The sequence below is a fragment of the Dictyostelium purpureum genome (genome assembly GCF_000190715.1).
Source record: "Dictyostelium purpureum unplaced genomic scaffold DICPUscaffold_231, whole genome shotgun sequence".
NCBI classification, from domain to species: domain Eukaryota; phylum Evosea; class Eumycetozoa; order Dictyosteliales; family Dictyosteliaceae; genus Dictyostelium; species Dictyostelium purpureum.
The window spans coordinates 13,706-27,181 of record NW_003519567.1 but is presented as its reverse complement, the minus strand read 5'-3'; the positions used below and the strand labels follow the sequence as shown (position 1 = coordinate 27,181).

At 27.6% G+C, this 13,476-nt stretch overlaps 2 protein-coding genes across 2 annotated transcripts; both read left to right on the top strand.

Annotated features, from left to right (window-relative positions):
* Positions 1-415: 415 nt before the first annotated feature.
* Positions 416-9,617, top strand: DHKG (uncharacterized protein; the record flags this gene model as incomplete). Its single annotated transcript, XM_003290569.1, has 2 exons — positions 416-2,665; positions 2,736-9,617. The coding sequence occupies 2 exons, from the start codon at positions 416-418 to the stop codon at positions 9,615-9,617; spliced, it is 9,132 nt and encodes a 3,043-aa protein (XP_003290617.1).
* Positions 9,618-9,991: 374 nt separating this feature from the next.
* On the top strand, positions 9,992-13,399 carry DICPUDRAFT_155143 (uncharacterized protein; the record flags this gene model as incomplete). The annotated part of the gene is given in 4 exon segments (XM_003290568.1): positions 9,992-10,276; positions 10,348-10,597; positions 10,679-11,644; positions 11,664-13,399. The coding sequence occupies 4 exon segments, from the start codon at positions 9,992-9,994 to the stop codon at positions 13,397-13,399; spliced, it is 3,237 nt and encodes a 1,078-aa protein (XP_003290616.1).
* Positions 13,400-13,476: the final 77 nt, after the last annotated feature.

The following is a 13,476-nucleotide window of genomic DNA, read 5'->3' as shown; positions in this document are numbered from 1 at the left end:
TGTTACTCAAATCAAATAACAATAGTAATAATAATAGTTGTAGTAATAATAATAATAATAACAATAATAATAAAATAATAATAATTATAAAATTAATAAAATAATAATAAAATTTTTTTTTTTTTTTTAAAAAATTAAATTTAAAATTTTTTAAATTAAATTTTATTACTTTTTTTTTTTTTTATAATTAATAATAATAAAATTTTCTATAAAATAAATAAATAAATAAATAAACAAATAAATAAAGCATTATTTCATTATAATACTTTAATGATTTTTTATTTTAAATTATTTCATATTTAAATTCATTATTTGGTAAAAAAAACAAAATTTAGAAAATAAAAAATAAATAATTAAAAACAGAATGACTAATTTACCTTAAATAAACTTTCTATTTTTATAGTTCTTACAAAAAATGAGTAACTTTGTATGGTTACAAGATTATTGTATAGGGGAAAAGATTCAAGAAGAAAAAGTTTTTTCAATATATAGAGCATCATTAACTAATAACAGCTATATATTTCCTTTACCTTCAACAACTTTTAACAATTCTTTAATTAGCTCAACACCTATAATTTATGAAAACTCAGTTGTAAATAAAAATTATACATTAAATAATGAAAACAGTTATTTAAATATAAACAATAGTAATAATGAAATTATAAACATAAATAATAATAATAATAATTATAATAATAATAATAATAATAATAATAATAATAATAATAATAATAATAATAATAATAATATTAATATAAAGGAAAACAGTATTTTAAACAGCAATAGTTTCAGCGATACAGATTTGTCATATAAATCTAAAACCATAAAGTTTTTTAATAGCGAAAATGAACAGCAACAAGCAACAAATAAAAGAGTATCTACTAAATTTATCCAACAGCAGTCTTTTACTTCTCCATCAATAGCAACATCAACAATTAATATTAATCCATTGACAAATAATATCATATCACCCAATAATAATGGTTTAAATAATATTAATAATAATCCTTCACTAAATATAATAAATAACATTGATATGGATTTAGTATCACCCCCACCATTGGGTTCACTCTCACCCCTAGGGTTTAAACAATCCCAAATATTAGGCAGAAAACCAACAGAATTTGTGCTTAATAATAATTTTGTTTTATTAAAAATCCTAAACTATAAATATCCACCAGTCGAATTGATTACAATATTTCAAAGAGAATATTTTATTTTATCATATTTATCAGAATTTGATGGGATACTAAAGTTAATCAGAACTCAAAGCGAATATGGAAATATAGTAGCTTTAATATTTGAAGAAGCAGGTTTTAAATCACTAACAGCATATTATAATTTATCATCTTTAAACTCTCAATCTTTTATACATTCATCATCAACTTCACCTTCGATCAAAAGTACCATACACGATATTTCGAAACCTTTTAATCTAAATTCATCAAATTCATCAAATTCTAATAGTACCACTCAAACACCAAACCAAGCTTCAACTCAACCACCACAACAATTAAATCCCTCTTGTTCACCTTTGATAATAACCTCACAACCATCTCTCCTAAACAGCTTAAATAATATTGTAAATAATAATAATCCAACTTCCTCTAATTCTATTAATATGAATATTGATGGAAGTAATGTAAATAATATTGTAAATAGTCAAAATAATACATTAAATACAACAACAACAATAAATAATATCAACAATAATAATTATATGCCATCATCTCCAATTTTAGGGTCAAATAAAATTAATAATAAAAGAAGAGCATCGCTTACACCTACGACAACACCACTATCAGCAAGCCCAATTTTATATAATACAAAAAAATTTGGGGATATTGATACAAATACTTTTTTAAATATAGCAATTCAAATAGCAACTATATTGGAGACAATTCATAGTAAAGGGTGTATTCACAGAGATATTAGACCATCAAATATATATTTAAACACATCATGTAAAGTAAAGTTGGCAAATTTTCAGTTTTCAATTCTAAAAAAATCATCAAGTTTTTTTAAAAATTTAAATTCCAATAACAATTCCAATTTTAATGATCAAGATTCCGACAGTTTTCATAATGGTAATTTCAATGATGATTCATGTAGCCATTCAATGAGTAGTGGTGTGGGAGAAGGTTATGAAGATAATTTATTCAATAATAATTTTAATTATGATGACGAATCAATTTGCCAATTATTTAAAAATCCACCCGATTTATCAAGATTTAGCACATCAACATTTTATTATATTTCACCAGAAGATACAGGTAGAACCCAGCATTCAGTTGATGAAAGATCAGACTTATATTCATTAGGTATCACTTTTTTTGAATTGTTAACAGGTAGAGTTCCATTTCAAAGTACAGATCTTTCAGAATTAATACATTCCCACTTGGCCAAAAAACCACCCAACGTAAGTGATTTAAACTCAAATACACCATTAATATTATCAAAAATTGTAAATAAGTTACTCCAAAAGTCACCAGATGATAGGTACAATTCATCTTATGGTTTAAAAAAAGATTTGGAAATGGTGAAGCTTCAGTTAAGTTTGGATAATCAAAGAAATATAGATTTTCAATTGGGAACTTTTGACATTATAAACAGACCAATTATTTCAAATGAATTATATTCAAGGAAAAAAGAGTTGAATATAATTGTAAGAATTTAAAATATAGTGTTTATTAAAAATTTTTTTTATTAATTCTTTTTTTTTTTTTTTAAAATAGCTATCAACTATAAAAAAGGTTTCAAAAGGTGGAAAGGAGTTTATTATTGTTTCAGGTTTATCAGGTGTCGGAAAAACGAGTTTAATCAATGCATCATGTAAAAAATCAATCGTTAAAATCAGATTTATTCAAGGAAAATTTGATCAATATAACAAAAGTCCATATAGCGCAATTATAGAAGCATTATCCCAACTAGTAAATTTAATTTTAGCATCAAGTCCATTGGAATTAGAATTCTATAAAGATAGGCTTCTGAGAGCATTGGGTCCAAATATTGGCGTAATATCCGACGTTATACCTAAATTAGAATTAATAGTAGGCCCACATAATAAACCATTACCTTTACCATCTTCAGAGTCACAAAATAGATTTGATCTCGCATTTAAAGATTTTCTTAGAGTTTTTGCAGAGGAGGGACAACCTTTAGTTATTTTTTTAGATGATTTCCAAAGAGCTGATCCATCAAGTTATCGTTTAATTAAATTATTAATGGAGAATAATTCAAACAATAACAATAGTATTTCATCGAGTACTGGCGTTAGTAATTCTAATAACACTAATAATGGATATAGTCAAAAAGGTTTAAACTATTTATTAGTTATTGGAGCATTCAGAGAAAATGAAGTAAATGAATTAAATCAACAAGATTTTCAAGATTTATCATCGATATCAACAAAAATTGTATTAAAAAAACTGGAATTAAAAGATGTAAACCTAATGGTGTCCTCAACACTTCACACTTTACCACACGAAACCATTTCCTTATCCCAGGTTGTTTTATCCAAAACTCATGGTAATCCATTTTTTATAATTCAATTTTTAAAAACGCTGTTTAATGAAAATTTGGTTTTCTTTTCAACACAAGAAGAAAAATGGGTATGGGATATAGAAAAAATTCAAAAAAGAGAATTTACTGATAATGTTGTAGAGTTTATGGTAGAGACCTTAAAACAACTGGATCCAAAAGCTCAAAAGGTACTACATTTAGCATCATGTATAGGTAATTCAGTAGATTTAGAAATGTTAGCATCCGTTGCAGAGCTATCACAAGAAGAAACATTAAAAATTTTAACACCAATTTTATCCAGAGATTTAATTGTGAATGTACACGATAAACGATATAATTTTGTTCACGATAGGGTTCAACAAGCAGCATTTTCTTTAGTCGTTTTAAGGGAAGAAAAAAAACAAATTCATTTAAAAATTGGTAGAATATTATATAAAAACTATTTAAATAAGCAAACCAATCAACCAATTCTACAACTCAACAACCATCACAATCATAGTTCTCAACCATCAACCATTATTACCATTTTTGATATTTTAAACCAGTATAATTTTGGTATAGATTTAATAGATACATTAGAAGAGAGGTTGAAACTGTCACTACTAAACTATGAAGCTGGGAAAAAGGCTAAATCTTCAACTGCTTACAACTATGCCAACCAATATTTTCAAATTGCTTTAAATTTATTTCCAGACTTAGAAGAAACATGGTCAGAACACTATCAATTATTATTTAATATATTTTTAGAAAAATCTCAAAGTGAATTTATGGTTGGAAATTTCGAAGAATCAGATAGATTAATTGAAGAAGCTTTAATCCATGCTCAAATGGATGAGCATATTGGACAAGTAACTGCATTGCGTGTTAAACAATATACCCTATTAACAAGATTCGATGACTGTTTGGCCATGAGTGTAGAGTTTCTCAAAAGCCAAGGTGTTTTAATCGATCCAAATGTCACAGTTGATGAGTTAAGAAAAGACTACGAGGCATTTAAAGAAAAACTAGGGGACGAGTCATTATCAACAGTAATGAATAGACTACATCAAAATATTAAACCTACACCGGTGGTAGAAAGTTGTATTCAATTAATGAGCATAATGATACCATCATTATTTTTAAACAATATGGAAATATTATCATCTCTATTAATGAAATTTGCAGAGTACACTTTAGAGAATGGGATATCAAGTTGGAGCAGTACAGGATTTGCAATGTTTGGGTTGGTAGTATCCATTGGTTATTTTGACGATTTTAAATTGGGGTATCAATTTGGTAAATATGCTATGTCATTAAAAGAAGAATTCTCAGAACAAGTTGGGAGTAAGGGTATGGTAACTCTCTTATATTCCGGTTACATTCACCATTTAGAAAATCATCTATCAACAAGCATACCCATTTGTAAACAAGCTTTTTTAGAATCTATTGAATGTGGTGATTTAGGTTGTGCATGTTATTGTAGTGTAAATCTAATATTACATAGGCTATTAATTGGGAGTCCTTTAGAGGAAACTTTTCAACTTTCAAAACAATATTCAAATTATATAGAACAATATTATTTTAAACCAATGTATCAAGTTGTAATTTCACTTCAAAATTTTATTTTAGAGTTAATGGGTACCGATATTATTTCGGAACAACAATCCTCAACATTTTTATTTAACAGTGAATGGGATATAGATGCATTCGAATTTGAATTAGATTCAACACCAGATGTGCATTGCCCAATAGCATTCTATTATATTATGAAGATTCAACATTGTTATTATTTTTCAGATTTTGAAACCGCTTGGAAATCAGTTCTCAGAACTGAACAATCAATAGTTGGAATTTTTGGTCACACTCATTTATTGGCCGTACTTTATTTATTTAAATGCCTAACTATTTTCGCATTATACCCAACACTCACCCAAGAAGAGAGAAATGATCGTATGGAAATGGTTAATGTATATAGAGCTAAATTAGAAGGTTTAGCAAATCAGAGTTGGGAAAATTTTGGTTCTCATCTTATGATATTGCGTGCAGAGCTTGAAAGATTAAACGGTAATTATGAAGAAGCAATGGAGTATTACAGCGAAGCCATTGTTTTAGCACAACAGTTCAAGTATCAACAAAATGAAGCATTAGCAAATGAATTGGCATCGAGAATGTATATACAAATTAAAAAATTTGCTGTTGCAAAGGCCTATTTAATCGAAGCCCATATGTGTTATAGAAGCTGGGGAGCGTTAAGGAAATCTAATCTTTTAGAACTAGAGTTCCCACATATATTATGTCAAACAACTGGTACTTTAATGAATCCAACAAAAAGAGTTAAAAGAATAGAGTCATTATTTTCAACAAACTATGTTTCATTTAATAATAGCAATAATAAAGAAACAAGTTCTATTTCAAATGTAAATAACAATATTAGCAATTCATCTTCATGTCTATCCTCATCCTCCTCATCTTCATTATATTCCTCATCCTCATCCTCGTTACAAACTACAATTTTACCATCATCACCATTAAATAAAAATTCAATTCCACCCCCAATAACAACTCCATTTACTTCATCATCAAATATTTCAAATAGTTTAGGTATGAGTAGTATGAAAACCAGTGTAAATAGTGTAATTAGATCAAATAGTACCGGAAGCAGTGGAACCTGCTCAAGTTCAAGTAGTTCTTGCTCTAGTAATACCAATAGCTCATGCAGTAGTAATGGATTATATTTTGGAAATTTAATAGGTAATAGCAATAATAGTAACGAACCAAGCTTATCAATTAGAAGAAGATCGCAGGATGGAACATTTACAACAAAAAATGTATTTAGGTATCCAGTCGATGCTGTAGATTTGTGCTCTGTAATTACAGTGTCTAACTCTTTAGCAGAAGAAATTTATTTTGATCGGTTATTGAAAAGGTTAATGAAAGTAGTTATTAAAAATGCTGGTGCAAGTAGAGGTTTTTTATTATTAATTGAAGATAAAATAACAAAAGAACTATTCATAAATCCAAGTAATGGCAACCATACCCTATTAGGAGATTTAAGTGTTGCCGCATCTGCCTTGGTTTATAATGAAAAGGTATTAGTGGAGGTTTTTATAAACAATACATCCCAAACTCTATCAACTGCGCCATCTACCCCAATTATTAACTCATCATCATATAATTTGGCATCATCATCAACATCAACAACAAACACCAGTGGGAATTTAAATAAAAGTTCAAATAATATACCAAATTCAAATAATTCAAATAATTCAAATTCAAATGGATATTCAGGTAAATTAAATAATATTATAAGAAATGACTCATTAAATGAAGATGGTACTTGGAACATGTGTATTTCTATGATTAACTATGTAAGAAGAACACAAGCGCCCCTACTCATAACCAATGCAGTTGAAGACAACACATTTGCCGATGACTCATATATTAAAAAGAGAAATCCAAAGAGTATTTTAGTTTTACCAATTGTTTATCAAGGAAATTTGGTTTCAATTTTATATTTAGAAAATAATTTTGCTACTGGTGCTTTTACCCATGGGAGAATGGAAATTCTCAATCTTTTATCCTCGCAAATTGCAATTTCTTTTCAAAACGCAAGACTCTTTTTAAAATCAAATCATTTAGCAAACCAAGCATTTTTAGCAAAAGAAGATGCAGAAAAAGCCAATAAAGCAAAATCAGATTTCATTTCAAATATGTCACATGAAATGAGAACACCTCTTAACCATATTATTGGTGCAATAGAGTTGTTGAAAGGATTTCCATCCACTAATGATCAAAAAGAATTATTAGCAATTAGTCAGCAGTCATCCGAATCACTTTTATTTATGGTAAATAATATTTTAGATTTATCAAAAGTAGAGCAAGGAAAAACCAAATTAAATTTAACAAGTTTCAATATAGTCAATTTTTTAGAAGATATTATATGCGCTATATCACCAAATGCACATTCAAAAGGGTTATATATTGGTTTATTTATAAATCCATGTTTTTCAAAAATCCCTGTCAATGGTGATGTTAATATTTTACGTCAAATTATAGTGAACTTGTTAACAAATGCAATTAAATTTACAGAAAAAGGTGAAGTTTATTTAAAACTAAATCTATCACTAAATAACAATGTTGATAGATCACCAATAAATGAAGAAGAAGAAGAAGAAGAGGGTGATGAGTATGAAGAAATGCAAAATGAGGATACCATTAATCTAAAGAAAAGAAATAATAATAAAAGAAAAGGGTCACCATCTAACTATGTTATTAATATAGAGGTATCTGATAGCGGTATTGGAATTAAACAGAGTGACTTTGGTAAACTTTTTCAAAGATTTTCACAGATAGAAGTTGGTTCAAGTAGAGCATACGATGGAACAGGTTTGGGTCTTAGCATTTGCAAACAATTGGTAAATTTAATGAAAGGTGATATTGGTATTCGTAGTAAAATTGGTGAAGGTTCAGTATTTCATTTCACAGTCGAATTAAGTAAATCTTATGATGAAAGCATGTCAAATAAATATCATTTACCATCAGAACTTACCCAAAATACGAAAATAACAATTTTTGAAGAAAATAAAACTATATGCGACCAAATAAAAACCTTATGTAAATCCAATGGATTAAATGAAATCAATACAATCAACCAAAAGTTTTCATTAGAATTACTATCAGATTGTTTGGATACACTAAAACCAATTTCATCACCAAAGCTTCAATCTTCATGCGGTGGGTCCTCATCAGCTACAATTTTATCACCTAAACTTCTATCACCTAAATTACTATCACCAAGAACTCCACTTTCAATTAATGGTTGCACGACTACAAATATGAACTCATTATCCCCAAAAAACCCTTCTCGCTCACCATCACCATCATTTTCATCAATTTCTCCATCTTTTTCTTCATCACCACCAAATAAAGAAATTATAATTATCGGATTACCATTAAATTTTACTGAAGAAAATATTTTGACTTTGGTCGAAAATACTAAAACAATCACATATTCAGCCTATATAAACAAGAAAGGAAATATTTCAATTGCATCAAATGTTAATAAATTTGAATTTGTTTTTGTTACCCATATTCTATTAAGCGTATCATCAAGAGAGATATTAAATCAAGCATCTATTCATATTGTCAATAGACCCATAAAAATGAAAGCTTTTCATAGAACATTAATGAAAATATTGGATAGTAATAGTAAAAGTCATAATAGTAGCTATATGTCATCTCCAAATATTAGCAATAATCTTCACACTTCAGTTAATGGTACCAATACTAATGGTTTAAATAATCCTGATGATAATCATAAACATCAACAATTTAAATTTCAAAAACAACTATCAGATAGTAATATTTGCTATACTAGCAGTAAGAAACTTATCCAAAACCATCAGCAACAGCAACAAACAAAGCAGCAAGAACAACCTCAAGAGCAGCAATATCAACAAAAAAAACAATTAAAACAAGAAACCCAAACAATTCCTGAAAGTGAATTTGAAAATAGTTTAGTTATTGGAAGTAGTTGTGCAACATCCAATACTACTACAACAACACTAACTAATGATACAGAGGTTACAATCATATCAAATAGTGCTGCTGGTGAAGAAAACAATAATACTAGTAGTAGTATTAGTATTAGTAGTAGTATTGTTTGTAGTAGTAGTAATAATATTGTAATAGAACCAATCATAAAAGTGGTAGAAAAGATCTCACCATCAATATTAGTAGTTGAGGATAATGAATTAAATGCCAATATATTATTTAGAATGTTACAAAAACTAGGAATTAAAGATCCAGATTTAGCACTCAATGGTTTAGAGGGTGTAAAGAAAGCTAAAAACGAAGAGTATGATTTAATTCTAATGGATATTCAAATGCCAGTTATGGATGGTTATGAAGCTACAACTAAAATAAGAAAAGAAGAAGGAAATAAAAAACATACACCAATTATAGCAATGACAGCAAGTGCAATGAATGGACAAAAGGAGGCAATGCTTTCTGCTGGTTGTGACGATTTTTTCTCGAAGCCATTCACCCTCAAAGATTTGCAAGGTAAAATATTTAAATTTTTAAACTATACCCCTCCAACCATCCAGCCAAAATAAAAAATAAAAATAGAAACCAATCTCGATGTTATAACAATAGCAATAATAATTTTATTTGCATTTTATTTTAGTGTATATTCCCCCTTTTTGGAAATTTCTTTTTTTTTTTATTTATTTATTTTTTTTTTTTTTTTTTATAAATTAAAAAATAAAAAATTTAAAAAAATTATTATTTTTTTTATTATTTTTTTAAATTATTTTTTTTCGTGTTGACTATCCATTGTTTCATTATAAACAACAATCCCAAAATAAAATAAAAATAAAGATAAATAAAACTAAACCGATAATCATTTAATTTTTTATTTGTTTCAGTTTGTAAAATTATATTATTTTTTTTTTCTTTATTTTTTTTTTTAAATTTTTCATAAATAAATATGTTTGTTTTACAAATTCATAGTGTTACATTTTATAATTCATCAACACAAACTAAACCAAGAAATGTATTTTTAGATATATCAAATGAAAACCAACCTTCAAGAAGATATTTTGTAGGAAGATTTTCGACATCATCGACTAAATCATGCGAATCGATTATTCATATTTCAAGGACTCCTATAACAGTACATTTATCCTATGGTCCTCTAATGTATCATGACTTGGGTCCCCAAACAATATACGATTTTTTATATGATGATAAAAAGAATTTGGGTCAAAAAAAAGTAATTATAAATTCACTTATATTAATTATTATTTAATAAAAACATAATACTAATAAATTTAAACATTTTAGTTTTTAACATTTGGAAGAAGAGGACCTTTATATCATGTTTGTTATTCAATTACACCAGTTAAATATTCATATAGCTTCTCTTTAAGTAGAATAAGTTGCTTAAAACAAATAACTTCTTATAAAGACGAATTATATGCCGAAGTAGAGTTTAATCATAGTACTCAAAGTATAGGGCCTGGTCCAACCAATAGATATCACCTGGGTAGTTTTGTATCACACGATGTTACTGAAATTCATTCTGTTCATAATTGTAAATATCATTTAATACTATAAATATCATTTATAATAACTATTATTTATTTTCATTTTATTAATATGTTTCTTTTTTCAGTATCATTTTCAACATTGGTAAACTTTGTTTTAACTTTTTTTGTAAAAACATCAACAGCAGAATACATACTAGGAACATTAAAATTTACACCTATTTACGAAGTACCAAACTATAGTTCATCAACACTACCAATAAATAATAATAGTAATAATAAAACAAACAATAATGAAAAAATTTTATCTAGTAATAATACAAATAGTTTTTTAATACCTAAAGATTTTAAAATTACAAACGAGTCATCAACTAATTGGATTATAAAATCAAATGATATCAACGATAACAAGAATAGAGATAAACAAAATATGGGCGGTTTATATTGTTATAGAAATTCAGATGACAACGTGCATACATTTTTACAAAATGAATCAAGTATAACAAAAAAAATTACATTAACATCACCAGAAGGCAAAGGTTCATATGAATTTGTTTTTAATTTATCCAAAACAGATTTTATGATGATTCATTCAACATTAGATAATCAAAACCAAACCTTGAACTATGATGCTGAAAATATTGATTTCAACCATAAACATTCACAACAACAATCTCAAAAACACCAAATTTTCAGCCAAAAGCAACAACAACAACTACAGCAACCACCACAACAACAAAATCCATCAACTTTAAAATTTAATAATAAAAATGAAGTTTCTGATAATCAAAACAACAATAATAATAACAATAATAATAATAACAATGCAAATGAAGTAACAACAAACACTTTTAATATTCAAACTGAAGGCAATCAAGTTGAAGTTTTAATCGATGGTTTACAAACATTTAGAAGGTATTTTGAAATTATGATGAATGCAGAACATAGTATCAGTATTTTAGCTTGGGAATTAACCTTTTCATTTGGTTTAGTTTTAACCAAAAATGTCGAATCTCAACTTCCTCTTCACGTTGACCCAATGTCGAAATGGATTACTTTAGAAGATGTTTTAATTTCAAAAAGCATTGGATGGCGTAGATGTTAGAATTATAGTTTGGAGACACGAATTACTATCGCATTTGACTAGATTCCTTTATCTTGGTGAAGTTACGATCGAAAGAGAAGTATCAAAATTAGAAAAAAGATGTAATCGTTTAGGTGTAACTTGTAATGTATTTCATACCCATAATATGCCTGGTTTAGATTCAGAATTTGCAAATATCGATAATCCTAGTTTGCACTATAACGCAAAAAATCAACATCATAAACATAAAAATAATAATCACCATCATAAACAAGGAAATCAAAATAATAATAACAATAGTAATAACAATAAAAATAATAGTAAAGAAAAACAACATACACCAAGTATTACAGTTGTAATTGTCGGTAATCCTCAAGGTATTTTATCATCTCATCATGAAAAACTTTTATTGGTCGATCCTGAATGTCCTGATCATTGCGTTGCTTTTACAGGTGGTTTTGATATAGCCAGAGGAAGATATGACCAACCATTACATCAAATACCCAAACCATATATACCACACATTAACAAACCCACATCACCACCGTCACCACCAGCAAATAGTAATTATCATAAACTAGTGCAAATCAATGCAAATAAACAACAACCACAACAACAACAGCCACAACAACACCAACAGCAAAATGAACAAAATGAACAAGAATTGGAACCAAATAAACAACCAATAAGATATACAGGTAGAAACGTTCAACCAATTTTAAGACAAATTAGATTTCTATGGCACGATATTCAAATTCTATTAAGAGGACCAAGCACCCAACATTTAAGACTACACTTTTTCCAAAGATGGATCCATGCTTTTTCTCAAAATGTTTCGATTACAAGAACAGCCTCATTAGAGGTTTTCCCAAGCTCAATAACCTGCACCAAAAAACATAAACCTGCAAACTCTGTTAAAGTAGCCCATAATGACCCAGCCAAAGTATACACTCAGTGCTCTGTAAGATTATTTAGAACATGGAAAGGTGTTTTAGATAACAATATGATGTTTGACGAATATGGTAAAATGATATTAAATGCAAAAGAGTTTCTTTATATCGAACACCAGTACCCATTCCAAAATTTTACACTCACCTATTATATGTGCGAAGCATTAAAAGCAAATCCAAATCTCCATCTTTTAATTGTAACTCCAGTCAAAACCGATTTACCAAGTGGCTTAGTAGGAGAACTTTTCGATTGGTCTCAAGATCATATTATCAAACATCTTCATTTAATTCACAGTATTGCACCCGATAGAGTTGGTATTTATGGTTTGGTCCGTCAAGATGAAGAAACCAATCGTTTGAAACCCATATATATCCATTCAAAACTTTTCATCGTTGACGATTTAATATTTAACGTTGGAAGTACCAATATGGATAATATGAGTTTTTTCCATTCAAGCGAATTATGTGCATCAATCATCGAACCAAGATTAGCAAAAGAGACCCGTATCAAATTAGCAAAAGAACATTTAGGTAATCATTATAGACCCAGTATGGACAATAATTTTATAGATATGTTTAATATGTTTAGAAAAGTTTCAGAAGAAAATTATGAACGTCTTCGTTATAAACGTTTATTAATAGGTAGACCCATCTCTTTGACACCAGTCGACAAATACGAATTTATTTTAAAGAAAATTTACTATCCAAACAAATTTACAAAACTATTATTCAAAATGGGTTTAGATACCGAAGAATGGTTGAATAAAATGTTTAACCCAAGTTCTTGGATGAACTTATTTAAACCAAAATTATAAATAAAAATAAAAAAGTATAATAATAATAAAAATAAAAAAATAAAATAAGAATAAAAATAAAAAAAATTTACTCAATA